This window comes from Leucopleurus acutus, assembly GCF_964270905.1.
Source record: "Leucopleurus acutus genome assembly, chromosome: 12".
Taxonomy (NCBI): Eukaryota; Metazoa; Chordata; class Mammalia; order Artiodactyla; family Delphinidae; genus Leucopleurus; species Leucopleurus acutus.
This window is the reverse complement of record NC_139154.1, coordinates 74,144,810-74,164,145: the sequence shown is the minus strand read 5'-3', so window position 1 is coordinate 74,164,145 and position 19,336 is coordinate 74,144,810. Positions and strand designations below refer to the sequence as shown.

General features: G+C 44.2%; 1 protein-coding gene across 1 annotated transcript in view; it reads right to left on the bottom strand.

The window, feature by feature from the left end:
• Nucleotides 1-19,336, bottom strand: part of EML6 (EMAP like 6) — a gene marked incomplete at both ends in the record, with an annotated part of 303,253 nt that overhangs the window by 24,152 nt on the left and 259,765 nt on the right. Inside the window, one exon of the mRNA XM_082851443.1 lies at nucleotides 2,883-2,961. Coding sequence (XP_082707569.1) covers nucleotides 2,883-2,961 — 79 coding nt within the window. The remainder of the gene's footprint in view (nucleotides 1-2,882; nucleotides 2,962-19,336) is intronic.

Sequence of the window (19,336 nt, the reverse complement as noted above, 5' to 3'; positions counted from 1 at the left end):
AGGCGAGGCAAAGCCTACCAAGGTGATACCCGGTAAAGGTTACCCAGAAGTTTTACGTCTGCGCCTTGGCAGGTGCTCTCGAAGGTGAGCTGAACGGTGTCTCAGAGCTCTGCTCTGATTCGCCCAGAGGCAGCAGGGACCGGCAGAGCACGGCACTGAGGCAAATGCCATGCTCATTCTGTTGCTTGGTGCTTGCCTACAAAGTTTCTACACCATCTACATTCTTTTCTCCCCAACAACTAGATACTGTTCTAGGTTTACAGTCTTTCTCTTCTTCCTGTCTTGTCTTCCATGACAAAAGCAGTGACTGATTCAGATCAGCTCTGTTCTTGATTCGACTTGACACACCTGTACTGTTGGCAGCTCTTCTGCACCGGGCACTTTGCTGGTTGGGGCTTGGGGCGGGGGAGGGATACAAGATTAAGAAGATGTGGGTCCCTTTTCTCTAGGTTCCCTGATTCTAGCCTTTTCTCTCTCCAAAGCTTGCGAATTGCAAACATCAGATTAATTCTAAAATACCACACCTCCTTACTCAAAAGCATTCAATGACTTTCACTACCTATGGGAAAGTCCAGACTCCTTAAGTTGGCACAATCAGGCCCTATTCTCACATCTCCTGTGACCCTTGGTCAAGCTGACATGTCCATTTAGCCCACATATCAGGTTTCCTATTTTTATGACTCTTTTTTTTTTTTAAATTATCTCTCACCTGGAAAGCCCTTCTCCTCCTTTCAACTGAGCGAGCGGCTACCCACCTCTAGTCTCTTCCCCACCCCATGTGTTTCCCAGAAACTGCGTGTGTAATATGTGATTCCCCAGTCTAGGTGGACAACTGACTCAAGTTGGGCCAATCAGATAGTTTCCGCCAGGAATTTAGAATTGAGGACCCTGGTAAGAGATGTAAAACTTGGGCACTGGATAGCACCACAGTCTACTAAAGAAGTTCAAGAAGTCTGCAGGAAAAGAGACGAATGCATCAGGCATGCACGAGGCCCTGCTGGGCAGAAAGAGGCACCATCTTGGCTCAGGGCAGCTTTTCAGCTCCTGGACCCTGTCTTTCCTGAAGTTCAGCTGTATTTCTTGACCCGTGCTGTGTTCTATGATAAACCCCCCGCAACATATTTCCCTTTTCCAATACAAATGTTTCAGATAGATTTTCCTGCCTCGGGAGTTTGGAGCGCAGCAGAGGAGAGAGATGAGTAGGGAACTACGGTAGTAGAGCCCGACAAGGGTGTGGAGGAGGGGGTGTGGGGAGGGTGGAGTACAGGAGGGTTAGGGCGGGGAGCATCAGGGAAGATTGCACAGAGAAGGGCTTGGAAGGGTGGGGTGTGGGGAGGGAAGAGGAGGAGGCTTCTCAGCATAAGGAGCTTGAAATCACAGGGGCCTGAAAGTCCCAGGCAGCCTCAGAGAACATTCATGGCTGTGGGGTTAGACACATGAGTTGCAGTGGAGAATCTCAGGTGATGAGCTAGGAAGGGGGCTCCTGGGTGAGGTTCTGAAACCATGAGCTTGGATCCCATCAGGAATGTGGGAATCTCCTGGGTCTTAAAGCTGGGGTGAGGCATGAAGAGTTGTATTTTCAAGAGCTAACTCTGTGGGCAGCAAAGGCATGTGTCAAAGAGGAAAGGGAAAAGTCTGGAGGCAGAAAGAACAGTTAGGAGGCCTCTTTCAGAAAACAGCAGGTCCCCTGGAGCTGCCATCCTAACAACGGAGTACTGGCTTGGTGATCTTGGGCTGGGGCCTATCATATCACTTGACTTCTCTGAGCTATAGTGTTCTCATCTGTAAAATGGAACAATAATGGTACCCACCTTGTAGGTAGATGTGAGGCATGTGTGAAATACTTGGTGGGAAGTATATATACAGCAAGGTACTGGCACACGGCAAGGGCTCAAACAACATTAGAGACAGTGAATAAGCCTGCACTCTCTACGCACCCCACTCCCTGAGTGGTACTAGGTACAAGGAAAAGGGGCCAGGTCTGGGACATTTTTGAGTTAGTACCCATAGGACCTGGGAAGGGTCTGAAGGAACCCTTCAAGGCAGGGCTGAAAGAACGTGACCCAGGGGATGTGGGGATGGGACTCTGGTCACTGCTGGGGGACACAGTACTGTGTGGAAGGGAGAGAGGATAAGGGAGAGCCATCGGGTCCAGTTAGGGTCACTTGAAGGCATCTGTGGCAGGGGTCCCCAACCCCCAGGCCACAGACCAGTGCCTGTTAGGAACCTGCCACACAGCAGGAGGTAAGCAGTGGGTGAGCGATAGAAGCTTCACCTGTATTTACAGCCACTCCCCATGGCTCTCATTACCACCTGAGCTCTGCCTCCTGTCAGATCAGCGGTGGCATTAGATTCTCACAGGAGCGCGAACCCTACTGTGAACTGCGCATGCGAAGGATCTAGGTTGTGCGCTCCTTATGAGAATCTAATGCCTGATGATCTGAGGTGGAGCTGAGGCAATGATGCTAGCGATGGGGAGCAGCTGCAAATACAGATTATCGTTAGCAGAGAGGTTTGACTGCACAGAGACCGTAATAAATCAATTGCTTGCAGACTCATACCAAAACCCTATCCGTGAGTGGCAAGCGAAAACAAGCTCAGGGCTCCCACTGATTCTGCATTATGGCGAGTTGTATAATTATTTCATTAAATATTACAATGTAATAATAATAGAAGCACACAATAAGTGTAATGCACTTGAATCATCCCCAAACCATCTGCACCTCCCCCCGCATCCGCAGAAAAACTGTCTTCCACGAAACCAGTCCATGGTGCCCAAAAGGTTGGGGACCGCTGTGTGGGACTTGCAGATGGTGATGTCCACCAGGCAGATCTTAGAACATCGATATCAGATTAAAAGCAAAATAGTTGAACCTCCTCACCTCAACCAATTTCTTTTTTTTGGTGATACTGTTCTTCTGGAGTTTCTCAGGCTGGGGAGCTGCTCTGCTAACGGGTGGTCTAGAACAGAGAGTGGCCAAAAGAAATACAGTGTTGAACAAAAGGCAGCAAGGTTGCTTGTCCAGCGAGGTCAGCTAAGACCAGTGCCAGGCTCTCTCCCCTCCCCCACTTGGAGGACCCCACGCCTGGGTTTGATCTGTCCTGCCCCCTCCCTCCCCCCCACCCCCCACCCCAGGAAAAGCTGTTTCTGACATTTTGGGTCCTGGATTCACAGGCACCGGGTTGGGCTTCCCCACACGTAAGGCATCAGAGCCAGGGTCAGTCCCTCTCTCCTGGGAGCCAGGAAGAATGCGTGAGCCAGAGGGGCTGGTCTTAAAACTAAAGAGGAGCCTAAGTCTGGGAAGGAAGAGGCCACACTTCCTGAACCCACCGGCCACTCTTCAGACAGGGATGTACCAACACCGTTCAGAATTAGGTGGCCAGAGATCATGGCGTGTTGTGAAGTAGGACTTATAAGCCATGCCTGGGAACGGGCCCTGAAGGCCAAGTGCCCAGGTCATTCTTGCCACACAAAAGGGCACGTAGGAAGCAAAGGAATGAAAGACAGAACAAACTCCTCCACTGCCCTGTCCCTCAGGGTCATGGTCTGCATTCAACTGCTACCACCATGCCCAAGGTTACTTTTCCCTGCTTGGTTTTGGAGATCTGGGCCTCCAATTTTAATTAAGAGATTTCTTTAATGGGTAAGCCCTCAAGGACTTGTATATGAGGAGGGCCATCTTTTGGTAACAGACTTCTCTCAGAGTTTAGGGGCCCAGGGATGGACAGGTGGGACCTGCATCTGCTCCCACCATTAGCTACGGCTCTTGGGCTATGCAAAGAGAAAGGATTACCTGGATCCCCTTGCGAGCAGCACACAAAGCCAAGTGAGAGACTTAGTACAGGTCAGAGCCACACTAGCAAGCACCTCATTCATGCACAAGCATCGTCCAAGTGAACAGACATGCCCGTGTAGCACACACCATGCTTCCCGAGCATGCCAGCAAAGAGCTAAAACAGAAATGAAAGAGTGCACCGCTCTGCAAATTCAGAAAGCTCATACCCTGGCGTCTCTGGGCAAACTCTGCACTAAAGCGCCTACAGGATAGGGAGAAAAAAGGAAGCCTTGTCACTGCTTCCGCACCCTCTACGGACTTTGCCAGTGCGCCTGGGGCCACTGCTTATTTTAGAGTGTGCTGGGGAGAAACTTGTTGTCAGAAGAACAATCACATCCTCCTGGATGTCGTTGGGAGTTAGGCACAATGGCTGCTTTGTGTCTGACTCAAGTTCAACTAATAATTTAGCCTAATCATTCGCAGTGTTTCTTGGGAGGGCAGCTTGCCTGCTGGAAGGGCTTGCGTTTTTGTGCTGGGGAGAAACAAGGTAGCTTTATTTTCTCAGAATCTCTTCAGTCAAAACATGTTATGTAATCATAAGTGATAATTGGACCAAATGGCATCACAATCACCACCGGAGAATGGGGAGAGAGCGCGTCTCTGCAAAACGACACCCCCGGCTGATATCATCGCCGCCAAATTGAGCAAAAGCGGGAGGCCGGGGGCAGGCCAGTTTTCACAATTAGACTGCCTTCGCATTAATTATCGCTTCCCGGGACATCTGCTCTTTCTTCTGTTTTAGTGGAACTTTTAAATGAAATCCGTGGGTTTCTTCTTCCACCTAAGAGTCTTCGAATGTATGACAAAAGCAAGCCAAGGTCTGAGATGGGAGCAAGGGGACGCTGGGACTAGAGCACGGTTCATAAGGCAGAATTTGAGATTACACGCAGGGCTCGTTTTCAGGGCATACTCAGGCTGTATAATATGTCACATATTATACAGTGTATACAGAGTATGCATACAAGCACAACCACTGTGTATTTATATATACAGGAGATTGTGTATATATATACACGTAGAGGCAATCCGATGCTTTCTTTCACCTTGATTTTCAGTTAAAAACTGAAAAGTAAAGCAATCTCAGAATGTTTCTTTCTTATTTCACAAGCATGTTTACAGCTGTATTGCTTCAAAACGGAAGATGAGGGGGCAAAAGGCAGAAACCTGCATTGTGGCAAATTCAGCAGAGTGTAAGTATAGACCCTTCACGGTTGTGAATTCTGCATGAAAGCTTAGTTCTAGATGCTCATCGAACACCTGGGCTTTTGCAGAGTGCTGTGCATACTTACTTGACAATTCCCTGCCTCCAAAGGAAAGCAAGTTAAAACACAATACAAGCATTAAAGGCTTCTTTCCAGGCATCTATAAACAGGGTTCATAACATCAGATGTGGTAGGGACTGCCAACAATTTCAAACACAGCCAAACACTGGAGGTTTAGCATTTTTCAGTGGATCTAAATCCTTCCAGATTCAGATTCCTTTGGAAACGTGACTCTGAAAAGCTTTGCTGAGGTGGGAAAGAGTAGAGTGTGTGAGAACATTCACTCACTTTTCAGTCCAATAAACTCTTTATAGCTGGTTGTTCCCAGCTGGCACACAGGACGGGAGAGGGAGGAGGCCGTGAGTGCAACTGGGAATCAGCAGGGAGGTGCAGAGAGGTTCAGGGCTGGGAAGGCGAGCCGTGGGGGAAGCGGGGAGGAGCAGAGACACGAAGGGGCCTCATGGGGGCAAGTGGGGCTCTGAAGAGACTCTGGGAAACAAAGGAGAAAGAGTTTCCATTGGGAAAGAAATTTAAGGAGGGAACCTGGCAAGAGAGCAAGCGAAGTGGATAATCAGGAGAGAGGAGGAAGGACAGGCTTGAGCTTGGAGAGGGCGGGAGTGCAGCTATTCAAGTAAGAGAGGGTGGAGGAGAGGCCTGGGAGCTCAAGTGTGTGATGTGGTGTTAAGTCACGAGGCAGCCCTATTCCTCCCCAGTGCTGGGGGTGCAAGCTGCTGGAGACCCACCCCACTCCCCTGAGTGGAGTCACCACCCCAGGCCCCATGTTTCCTGTGGGCATGGAAGGACCGTGACGGGTCAATCCCAGCTGCAACCCCACTGCCCAGCAGCTCAGCTGCTGAAGAGAAAGCTTAGACACACTTGAAGACGTGTGAGTGTTACCCTGACACAGGCTCTCACCCCACAAAGGGCCCCAGGGGTGGCCAGCGCCCAGGTATTCACCTCCCCGCCCGTCGCCCCTCCCTGGGGTGCTGGGCTGGCAAAGCAAGGGGTGGAGCAGAGTACACGATGACCTGAGATGCACAGAAGAGGGTTCAATGCCAGGGCTCTTGGGGCAGCTTCTGAAGTGACTGAGGAGGTCAAGGAAGTCAGTCACAACCCAAGACGAGCGCAACGTGAGAGCCAACTAGGGAGGAAGGCTCAGAAAGCCTGTGAGAAACAGAGTCGTTCCAAGCAGCTTCTATAAAGAGAGGTGCGGGTGTGGCGGAACTCAGCTACATTTAGCCAAGAAATGCAAGTTTGGAATTGTTTTTAGTGTAGTTAGTCAGACCATGTTCAAAGTGTCCTTGGAGGAAACGTAGCTTTCTTCAGATTCCAAAATGTGCTATCAAAATGCTCTAAGAGTTTTCAAAATGTCTTGGGAAACCCAGCTATCCTTGATCCTGGTTCCAGGTGGGAACCAGTGGGTGATGTGAGCACTGTTTTAGAACTGTCCTCCAACAAGATCTATCACCCCCATGGATGGGCTGCAGGGACTCAGTGAAACCCCTGACATTCATGCCAAATTGTTTTGTACGTGTACATTTTTTCTGGAGAAAGGAGGCATGTTTTAATTATATTTTCAAAGATGTCTGGAGGGAGAGAGAGAGAGACAGACAGAGAGGGGGATTGGGATCAACTAAGAACCACTGCTCCAGGAAGAGTCCAGGTTTAAGAAAAGTCTCCAAAGCCATGGGAGCTCTCTATTATCAAAACAAAAGGAACCGGATTCTGTTCAACACATTCCCATGTTTTCTAGAACCATCTGTAGAGCTGCTCAGCGAAGAAGTGGAGTTGAAAGAAGGGTGTCAGGCAGGGGAACTATGCGCTACCCTAAGAGAACCCTTCTATCTTGAAAATGCTCTTGACTGAAGCCTATAACACAGCCCTTTTTAACAAAATAGAGGTATAGTCCCAGACTTGGCCATTTTAGGTGAACAACAAATTATTTGGGTGAAACATTGAGGGCATAAAGGACGGCATAGAGGAAGTACAAGTAAAGGCGAAGACTACTGAAGAGGCCAGTGTAATAATCCAAGAGAGGGATGATGTATCTCTGGACTAAAGCAGTGGTTGTGGAGAAGGAGACAAGTGAATATTTAAGGAAATATTGGTGAAGTATACCGCAAAGACTTTATAATTGATTAGCTCTAGGGGATGAAGGAGGAAGAGCAATTCAAGTGGAACACCAGTTCTCTGCTTGGGCCTCTAGGTGGATGGTGGTACCGCTCACTGAGGCAGGAGAAGAGTTTTGAGGGAAGATGATGAGTTCCATTTTGGCATGTCAAACTTTGGACATCTGTGGGTTGGCTATACCAGCTGGAGGTTAAACTGAGAGGTGGGACTCAGACACATGACTTTGGGAATCATCAGCCAGTAGGTGGAATATATGAATCAGGGAGAGAGTGTAAGGTGAAAAAAGAGAATGGCCAAAAGTGAAATCCTAAGGACCAACAGCATGTGAGGGGCTGGAAGAGGAAGCAGAGATGGGGCACTGGGAAGGAATGGTTGGAGAAGTTGGAGGAGGGCCAGAAGAGATTGTTTCCAAAAGGTAAGTGACAGAAGAATATCTAAAACCGCACTGTCCAATATGGTAGCACTGGCCACATGCAGCTCTTGAGCACTTGAACTGTGGCTTGTCCACATTAAGATGTGTTATAACTGCAAAACACACAGCAGGTTTCGAAGACCTAGTAAAAATAATTCAAAAAAGAATATAAAATATGAATTATTTTTATATCGATTACACATCAAAATGACATTTTTATATTTTGGGTTAAATAAAATACATTATTAAAATTAGTTTCACCGTCTCTTTTAATTTTTGCAATGTGGCTACTAGAAAAATCATATACATGGCTTGCATTATATTTCTGTTGAACAATGCTACTCTAGAAGAAACAAGTTTGTCCTTTAAACAAGACAAAGAGGAGAATGGATTGGATTTGGGAATTAGAGAGTCACCATGACAGATGGAATGGCTGGAGAGTGAAGGAGAGACTTGGTAAGGTCTTGGTGAGAAGGAGAAAAGGGAGGGAGCGTGAGGGTGGGAATATGTGTATAAGTGTAAAAGCTCAGCCAAAGGGCTTGTTCTCCTCCTGAGGAGAGTTAGGTGGGGATGGGAAAGACTGCAATGTGTTTCGTGGCTGAGGACATGGACCCAGTTTTGGGCAAGTGGCAGAGGAGACATAGGAAAGAGGAGAGATGATGAGGGAGCTCGGATGGATGGGAGGCTGGGGCCCAAGCACCAGCTTGAAGGAGGGACCAGCCTTGAAGAGGAGGGGGGTCTCACTTCCTCTGAGAGGAGAAGGAAGGAGAAGGAAGGAGGTTTTTGTGGGGTGGCGAATAGAAAGGACTCTGGTAAGGGCAATCGGTACCAATGTGATTTTCTAGTCAGAAGAGTGGAGGTGTGGGGCTGTAGGAGAAATATAGGAATGGACAGCGGAGAGGACTGAAAGAGTGGCATTTAAGGAGGCAAAAAGTGAGGCCAGGAGGGAGCTGATGAAAAAAATGGAGGTGTCTAGACACTGGATGTCTTGATGAGGATGAAGATCAGGTGTTCTGGGAACGAGAAATCTAGAGGAGAGAAGGGTAAGTCATGGAGACAGGAGCTACGGGTGATGACTTAAGCCACAGCACAGCAGGAGCTGGGGTCGGCCAGTTGACCACTAGCCAGAGACAGGAAGTTGATAAACGACAGGAAGTGGGAGGCGGAGAAGATGGCAGAGCATGATGTGAACTTCAAAGGAGTGAAGTTCCTTTGAAGTGAGCACGCCGATATGCTTCACACACACCTGCAAGAAAGCCCGAGCCTCCACACCTTACACCCAGTGACATCGTTTCAAGGGGCACAAATCATGCACCCTAACAACTGCTTCTGCAAATACCTTCTCAGTTATCACATCAGGACCACACAATGGTAAAAAGCAGGAGGGTAAACAACCCTAGTATCACCCATTCCCTCCAAATGGAGGTCTGAGAGATGTTCAGAGACTTGATTAAAATTAGAGGACCCAACGCCGCCAGTGTCTTCTGAGAGAGAGAGAGAGAGAAACTCCCTCTTGGTAGAAGAGCGCTTACCCATTTGTGATATGTTCTTTAGCTCCATGTGCAAGTGGGTTTGAGTCAACTGATTCCACTGTAGGAGTATAATTTCCTAGGTGTGTTAATCTATTAAAAAGTCATTTTTTAGCACTTCATAGCACCTCTGCATTTTTATGCCCTGGAACATTCTTTGTGATAAAAAAATGAGCAAATTTTTTTCTAATGAATGGCAGGCTAAGTTCCTAAAATTATCAGTTACATAGAAATCATTACTTTGCTTCAAACAACACAGAAAATCAAGGGGTGTGCAAAGGGAAAATCATTTATGAAGGTAGCAGTAAGTTCCCTTAAATCACTAACCATTCATCTTTCAGAAGAGTTACATGGCAAACAACAGGCCTTTGAAATGATTAATTTCAGCATATCGGGGTTTAATAGATATTGTAACTTCAGTTCCTTCCACCTTGTCAGAGAACAAGAAACTTGCCACCTTCTACCTGCTCAGGGCAGCTCTGAGTGTAGAACTCACAGAATTAAGGGATTCAGTGAAGAAGAAGAATTTAGCCTGGAGAGAAATGCTCTGGAGTAGCAGAGCATTGCCCCGTTTGCCCTCCACGTGCTCAATCACCCTCCCAGAGTGAGATCTGAGCTTAGCTCTCATGCAACACATATGCAACTGCAGGGCTCTGTACCAAATCTTAGGCTCTTTATGGTCCCTCCACCGTGGGATGGAGTGGTTTTAACAGATCTCAGTATGGTAAATTCAGCAGCACCTGCTAGCATGACTGTCAATTCTTAGAAACTCTTACACTACAAGCTCACAAAGCATCTACTGATCAGTGATGACAAAGGGCTTCTGTCAGGCCAGGGAAGCTGAGGAAAGTGCCAGGAGAGCTGGGCTGGTTATTCGTTGATGTCACCATGGATGGGAGCATTGTCCCGCTACATCATGCTCATCAAACCTCAGGCAAACTTGAAATGTGGATTTACTGATTAAAATAAGGCATTTTTCAAAAACTGGGGGCAGGTTCTCTCAGCAGACTTCTGTCCTCAAACATAGCACGAAAGGTAAAAAGAGAAACTGGGATTACCTATAGATGGTGGTTTGTTTCAGTTCAGGGAACTCTATCTAAACCTTTCCCATATTTTTACACTTTGCCACTTGGGAGCATGTTCTTTGTTTCTTTGTAAATCTGCTGACTAAGAAGCTTTGTCTGGAAAAAGAACTTTTCAGTTCTTTTTGCCTCGGGTTATTGTAATAGATTTAAACCAAATAAACATTTAATTCCTAATGGATGGAGGGTATGAAGATAACAAATCATTTAACCAAGAGCAGTTCCATGGCAAGATGGGGCATCATTCAGTTCTACATGGGTCACACCTTTCACCACAAAAGTAAGACCACCCATCGGTGCTAACAAAACAAAGGTAAAAGTGGTTTGCTGACAAAAAACAGATTTGCAGACCATTTTGAGGACAGATTAATTTACTTAAATATGCAGAGAAGCAGGCTAAGTAAATGCGTCCATTCATCTACTCACTGAAGAAATATCTGTTCACTACGTACAAGGCACTGTGTGAGGCACAGGGTGGTGACCATGATAGGCACAGGACTGACCCTTGATAAACTGAGAGTCGCATAGACAAAGTTTATAATTCAGTGGAACTTTAACTAGCTTGATACCATGGACCCATGTATTAAGGAACTAAGGATTCAAGGCAGCTATTAATTGGGGGCTGAAACAAAAACCACAAATCTAAAGCAAACCAATCCCCCTAAACATGATGTACAGTTTACTCCATAGGATTTTCTTTTTGTTTAAGTTCACAAATCTGTACAAATTGATTTGGAAAGGATATGAGGTAATAGAAGTAGATAAGCTTTAGAGCCTTCCCCACTCAGCCATAAGCATGGTTTAAGAAAAAGTTTGGAAACCCCTAGTGCTAGACCACTCTGTTTTGAGGTCATTTGGTGCTAGGACCTGTCAATTCGGAGATGAGGGGGCCACCATTTATAGAAGGCTCAGAATCTGCTTCTAATCTTTGTTTGTAAAAGCTTCTTGGTTTCCTAAGGAACATATGGCCTAGATTGAGAGTAAATATGTACCAGAGGGACTGAAAGATTAATGTAAGAGTATTCACAGATTCCTTCTTTATAATCCCCTGCTAAGAATAGTTCTGGCACTGCCACCTCAGTGTTTCCTCACACTGGCTAGCTGAAATGGATGAAGGGTGAGGTTGCCTTGTGGGGGAAGGCAGTCTGTGGAGTGGAAAACATTCTTTTCCCATCCCCTCACCATGGAGGATTAGGAGAAGGATTCCACTCAGGACACAACCACCCCCCCCCCACCTTCAATACATGTCTGGGAGTGCTCAAACCACCCTCCCCAGAGTGAGGCACTAGAGGGAGGGGGAGGACAAAGATCACCCTTCAGGATCCTGATCTGCCTGCAAATCCACAAGTAGGGGTTACTGAAAGATAATGAGATGCTGACAGCCAAATGGGTGAATATTGCAAGGGGCCCCTGATGCCTGGGGATGAGTCCCTGTCCATGGGAACTGTTGCAGGCACTGCTCATTCAACCATATGAAAGGAAACTTGTGGAATATATGACCGAGCAGAGAAGTTGCCTGATCCCCTAGATTCCCTCCTAAACACTCACTGTCATATTCTGCCTGCCAAAGGAGACAATGACCCTCAATGCCACAGAGATGTAGCTTAGGAGTAAGGGTCTCTCCACTTAAGGCTGGTGTTTCAAATTGCCTAAAGGCAGAATCCTTTAACCTGAGAGCTGGAAAGGGCCAGGGGTGTCCACTACTTAGAGAGAGAAATTTCCAAACTGCATTATGAATGTAAAGACAAGATGCTGACAAGATCTTAGACTTTGATATCTAATCCATGGGTGTCAGTTGGAAATCAACCTAAATCTTGCTGTTAAGGAGTTCATTCATTCAACAAATATTTACGGAGTGCTGGCACTGTTATCAAATTTGGAGATAAAGTAGTATATCAGAAATTTTGCTTTCACAGAGTTGACATCCTAGTTTGAGGAGAGAGGTTAAGAAGAATCTCCTAATCTGGTAAACAACAAAGGCCTGTGATTGTTCAACTCTTAAGGCAATCCTCAGACCTCCAACCAACAGGAGTAGGATTAAAAAAGAAGTGGCATTGATCCCACTTCTGACACCAATCCCACATCCCACTTGTTTTTTTTTTTTTTTGGCTGTCACCCACGGCATGCAGAACTTCCCTGATCCCTGGCTTAGGGATCAAACAGCGACCCGTGCAGTGGAAGCTCAGAGTCTTAACCACCAGACCACCAGGGGAGTCCACCAATCCCACATCTGATTGCCTGAAGCCCTTGCCAGAATGCAGTCAGCCACTTTCCAGGTAAACACTGGATATCTATTGAGGTTTTAGATGTAAGAGAAAAACCAAGGGCAGCTAAATTTTGCTTTGACTCTCACTGAGCCAACTCCTTTTGTAAAAGTCAGAGATTCCAGAACAAAAAAACAAGGGAAATGGAAAGATGTGAAAGGTTTCAAATGTTGGGGAGGTAATGGTAGTAATAATAAAGTTGATATAAAACTGTCATTAACTAACTTTTGCTTTAAAAAATGGCCAAGATGGAGACTGATTTCAAATTAAAATTTTTAAATGTGAGGATTTCTACTTTAAAATATGTGTACTATCCCACTGAAGAAAAGCCCAGAATTAGACGGCTTCGCTGGTAAATTCTACCAAACTTTTAAAGAGGAATTAACACCAATCCTTCTCAAACTTTTCCAAAAAACTGAAGAGGAGGGAACACTGCCAAACTCATTTTACGAGACCAGCATTATCCTGATACCAAAAACAGAAAAGGACATTACTAGAAAAGTATAGGCCAATATCTCTGATGGATACAGATGTAAAAGTTCTCAATCACATACTAGCAAACCGAATTTAGCAGCACATTAAAAGAATCATTCACCATGATCAAGTGGGATTTATCCTGGGGATGCAAGGATGGTTCAACATATGCAAATCAATCAGTGTGATACATCATATTCACAGAATGAAAGAAAAGAAATATATGATAATCTCAACAGACGTGGAAAAAGCATTTTACAAAATTCAACATCCATTCATGATAAAAACTATTAACAAATTAGGAATAGAAGGAACATATCTCAGCAAAATAAAGGCCATATAAGACAGGCCCATAGCTAATATCATACTTAATGGTGAAAGGTTAAAAGCTTTTCCTCTAACATCAGGAACAAGACAAATGTGCCACACTATTCAACATAGTACTGGAAGTCCTAGCTAGAGTAATCAGGTAAGAAAAAGAAATAAAAGTATCAGAATTGGAAAGGAAGAATAAAATTGTCTCTATATTCAGATGACATGATTTTACATACAGAAAATCCTAAAGACAACCATAAACCTGTTAAATCTAATCAATGATTTCAGTAAAGTTATATGATACAAATTAACACAGAAAAATCAGTAGTGTTTCTATAAACTAACAACAAACTTTCAGAAAAAGGAATAAAGAAATCAACCACATTTACAAGAGCATCAAGAACAAAATACTCAGGAATAAATTTAACTATGGAGGTGAAAGATCTCTACTCTGAAAACTATAAGACATTGATAAAAGAAATTGAGGAAGAGGCAAATAAATGGAAAGGTATCTCATGTTCATGCATTAGAAGAGTATTGTTAAATTGTCAATACTACAAAAGCCATCTATAGATTAAATGCAATCCCTATCAAGATTCCAATGGTGGGACTTCCCTTGTGGCGCAGTGATTAAGAATCTGCCTGTGAATGCAGGGGACACGGGTTTGAGCCCTGGTCCAGGAAGATCCCCAATGCTGCAGAGTAACTAAGCCCCTATGCCACGACTACTGAGCCTGCACGCTACAGCCCATGAGCCACAACTACTGAGCCCATGTGCCACAACTACTGAAGCCTGTGTGCCTAGAGCCTGTGTTCCACAACAAGAGAAGCCACCGCAATGAGAAGTCCATGCCCCTTAATGAAGAGAAGCTCCTGCTCACTGCAACTAGAGAAAGCCCACCCGCAGCAACGAAGCCCCAACACAGCCAACAATAAATAAATAAATAAAAACATATTTAAAAAAAGATTCCAATGGCATTTTTTTACAGAAGTAGAACAAACACTCCTAAAATTTATCCAGAACCACAAAAGACCCTGAGTAGTCAAAGAAATCCTCAGAAAAAAGAACAAAGCAGGAGGCATCACACTTCCTGACTTCAAGCTATACTATAAAGCTATAGTCATCAAAACAGTATGGTATCAATATAAAAGCAGACAAATAGACCAATGGAACAGAATCAAGAGACCAGATATAAACCCAAGCATATACAATAAACTAACATTTGACAAGGGAGCCAAGAATACTCAACAGAGAAAAGACAGTGTCTTCAATAAATGGTTCTGGGATAACTGGATAGTCACATGTAAAAGAATGAAACCAGACCCATAACTTACACCACTCACAAAAATTAACTCCAAATGGATTAAAGACATTTAAATGTAAGACCTGAAACCATGAAACTCTTAGAAGAAGACATAAGAACAAAGCTCTTTGATATAAGTCTTGGTAATGATTTTTTGGATACAACACCTAAAGGGCAAGAAACAAAATAAAAAATAAACAAGCAGACTACACTAAACTAAAAAGCTTCTGCACAGTAAAGGAAATCATCAACTAAGTGAAGAGACAATCTATGGAATGGGAAAAATATTTGCAAACCATATATTGACAAGGGGTTAATATCCAAAATATATTTAAAAACTCATACAACTCAATAACAAAAAACCAAATAACCCCATTAAAAAATGGGGAAAGGACCTGAATAGACATTTCTCCAAAGAAGATATATGAAAGGCCAACAGGTACATGAAAATATGCTCAACATCACTAGTCATGAGGGAAATACAAATTAAAACCATAATGAGGTATCAATTCATTCCTGTTAGAATGCCCATCATCAAAAAGACAAGAGATAACAAATGCTGGCATGGATGTGAAGAAAAGGGATCCCTTGTGCACTGTTGGTGGGAATGTAAATTGGTGCAGCCACTATGGAAAAAAGTATGGAGGAGCCTCAAAAAATTAAAAATAGAACTACCATATGATCCAGCAATTACACTTCTGGACTATATCCAAAGGAAATGAAAAACACTAACTCGAAAATATATCTGTACCCCTATATGCACAGTAGCATTATTTACAATAGCCAAGACATGGAAACAACGTAAGTGCCCATCAATGAAAGAAACGGACAAAGAACTTGTGGTATACACACACACACACAATTACTAGAGTTACCTATAATTTACAAGTAAACTACATCAAACCGGTGCTAAGACAATACAATTTAAATGTTAAAAGTTAACTTTTCTAACTCAGAATTTTTTTTTAAGAGAGAGGTGACCTTGCCAGTCTGAGATAAACAGTAGAGGCTAGCAGGAAGCCCAAAGCCTTTCTGAGGGAAGAAATAAATATGCTTTAGCTTGTTTATTTATTTATTTTTTGCGGTACGCGGGCCTCTCACTGTTGTGGCCTCACCCGTTGCAGAGCACAGGCTCCGGACGCGGAGGCTCAGCGGCCATGGCTCACGGGCCCAGCCGCTCCGCGGCATGTGGGATCTTTTCGGACTGAGGCACGAACCCGTGTCCCCTGCATCGGCAGGCGGACTCTCAACCACTGCGCCACCAGGGAAGCCCTAGCTTGGTATTTTGATTTGTGATTTGTGACTATAAGTTATGCAGCTTCTAAGGTGAGAAAACAGGGGGGGAGGGTTTGAACCTCTCCTTCTTTTCGTAAAAGGTGGAAAATGCCATAACACGCAAGACAATGTTATAAAGACGGTGTAGAAACAGAAAGGGTTAAGTCCTACATTCTTTTATTCATCCCTGGACAGACAGCCCGAAGCTGCAAGCGTCAGCACTTGTTAATAAAGGACCCTGAAAAAATACAGACTGCTGACTCAGGTGCACTGAGAAAATAATCCCTAAGCTAACTATTACATCCACTTAGAAAAATAAAAATTAGTGAATACTTTAATGCCAATTTCCATAAAAATAGTTCAATTTGTATTTATTTTGTATCTTTTATCATAAAGTTGGAGTTCTGTCTGAATACAGGTTCCAACTGAATATATTAAATAAAAATCTCCATTATTACTGTTCCCCATGCAGATGGTTAATCTAAGCAGTTAGGTGAGGAGGAGGTGGGAACATGGCCCCACCAGGTGCAACTAGGAAGACTAATGGCTGGTCAGCATATTTGGATTTTTTTTTAATTAATGTTTTTTTTAAGTTATTTTTTAATTTTTATTTATTTTATTTTTGCCTGTGTTGGTTCTTCGTTGCCGCATGGGCTTTATCTAGTTGTGGTGAGCGAGGGCTAATCTTCATTGCAGTGCGTGGGCTTCTCATTGAAATGGCTTCTCTTGTTGTGGAGCACGGACTCTAGGCACACAGGCTTCAGTAGTTGTGACACACAGGCTCAGTAGTTGTAGCTCACGGGCTCTAGAGTGCAGGCTCAGTAGTTGTGGCACACAGGCTTAGTTGCTCTGTGGCATGTGGGATCTTCCTGGACCAGGGCTCGAACCTCTGTCCTCTGCATTAGCAGGTGGATTCCTAACCACTGTGCCACCAGGGGAGCCCCATATTTGGATTTTAATAAAAGACCATATCCCACATTTGGAGTTATTATTAGATCCTATCTAGAAATTAAGAAAATGCTTTTGTGATTCATTTCTGTGGTCATCACCCAGTTACCACAGGAGGCAAAACCGGGGTTGCATGGTATTTTGATCCATACAAGAAAACGGATATTGGTACCAAACATTTCTATAGTTTTAAGTTTCTAACTTCTGTTTTTTTGTCTTAATGTGAAATTACAAATCTCTGGAGATGGACCAAAGATGTTTAAACACTATTTTTAAAGATACTGTGGAACCTCCTAGAGTAACGGAAATAAAAACAAAAATAAACAAATGGGACTTAATTAAACTTAAAAGCTTTTGCACAGCAAAGGAAACCATAAACAAGACGAAAAGACAACCCTCAGAATGGGAGAAAATATTTGCAAATGTAACAACAGACAAAGGATTAATCTCCAAAATATACAAACAGCTCATGGAGCTCAACATCAAAAAACAAAAAATCCAGTTAAAAAATGGGTGGAAGACCTAAATAGACATTTCACCAAGGAAGACATACAGATGGCCAAGAGGCACATGAAAAGATGCTCAACATCACTAATTATTAGAGAAATGCAAATCAAAACTACAATGAGGTATCACCTCACACCAGTCAGAATGGCCATTATCAAAAAAGCTAGAAACAATAAATGCTGGAAAGGGTGTGGTGAAAAGGGAACCCTTCTGCACTGCTGGTGGGAATGTAAATTGATACAACCACTACGGAAAACAGTATGTGGGTTCCTTAAAAAACTAAAAAGAGAACTACCATATGACCCAGCAATCCCACTACTGGGCATATACCCTGAGAAAACCATAATTCAAAAAGAGACATGTACCACAATGTTCACTGCAGCACTATCTGCAATAGCAAGGACATGGAACCAATCTAAATGTCCACTGACAGATGAATGGATAAAGATGTGGCACATATATACAATGGAATATTACTCAGCCAGAAAAAGAAATGAAACTGAGTTATTTGTAGTGAGGTGGATGGACCTAGAGTCTGTCATACAGAGTGAAGTAAGTCAGAAAGAGAAAAACAAATACCGCACACTAACGCATATATATGGAACCAAAAAAAAAATGGTACTGATGAATCTAGTTTCAGGGCAGGAATAAAGAGGTAGACATAGAGAATGGACTTGAGGACTTGGGGTGGGAGGGGAAAGCTGGGGGAAAGTGAGAGTAGCAACGACATATATACACTACCGAGTGTAAAATAGTTGGCTGGTGGGAAGCAGCAGCATAGCGCAGGGAGATTGGCTTGGTGTTCTGCGCGATGACCTAGAGGGGTGGGATAGAGAGGATGGGAGGGAGGCTCAAGAGGGAGCAGATATGGGGACATGCGTATGCATATGGCTGATTCGCTTTGTTGTGCAACAGAAACTAAAACAGTATTGTGAAGCAATTACACTCCAATAAAGATCTATTAAAAAAATAAATAAAATAATGCAAAAAAAGATACTGTGGAATATAAATATACAATGTGACTACAAAATACTGATTTTATAAAATATTGATTTTATAGTTCTCATCTTTTATGAGTTGATTCTTTTTTTTTTTTTTTTTTTTTTTTTTTGCGGTACGCGGGCCTCTCACTGCTGTGGCCTCTCCCGTTGCGGAGCGCAGGCTCCGGACGCGCAGGCTCAACGGCCATGGCTCACGGGCCCAGCCGCTCCGCGGCATGTGGGACCTTCCCAGACCGGGGCACGAACCCATGTCCCCCGCATCGGCAGGCGGACTCTCAACCACTGCACCACCAGGGAAGCCCCTATGAGTTGATTCTTGAGGCACTCCTAGACAGTGGTGTAAAAACTATGGCTCATCAAGACTGTCCCACTTAAATTAGGTAAAGTTTTAAGTGTCTCTAATAATTCTTGATATTGATTTGGCTGTATTTACTGGCATCTTTGATTGTATATATACAGTTATAATATTAGGTGATAAACACCTTTACATATTCAAAGGCATTTACAAAGGATAGTAATTACTGTTCAATATTAAAATGGCCTGAAGTTCTCTTCTGTGATAATAACACCAGTTTCCGTTAGGAAAAAAATTTAAGAATGAGCCGATATTTTCCATGTGCCCTTCCAAAATCTACCCTCCACCGTTCTCTCCTGTTCTGTGCCCTCCATGGCTGGGCTGTTGTGGACTCTTTCAATGGACTGTCTTGCCCTTCAGGTTCTGACTGGATTCAGCTAAAGAGAGGCACCAGTAGAAGATTAGTGAGTGAGAGGAGAATGCAATCGAGGCATCTATTCCTTCAGTACCTCCTTGCTGGGACTCACGTTAGTTACCTTCAACCCTCCCCGTCAGGTCTCAGCTCCTGTAAGGTGGATTGCTCCCACAGCTACCTTCTCCACGTCTGGCAAGAGCTTCCTGCACTTGCCCCTTCTGTCCCTGGGATGGTAATGACTTACTATCCCCAAGGTGCTACCCCATCCCTATTGTTTCTTTTCTTTT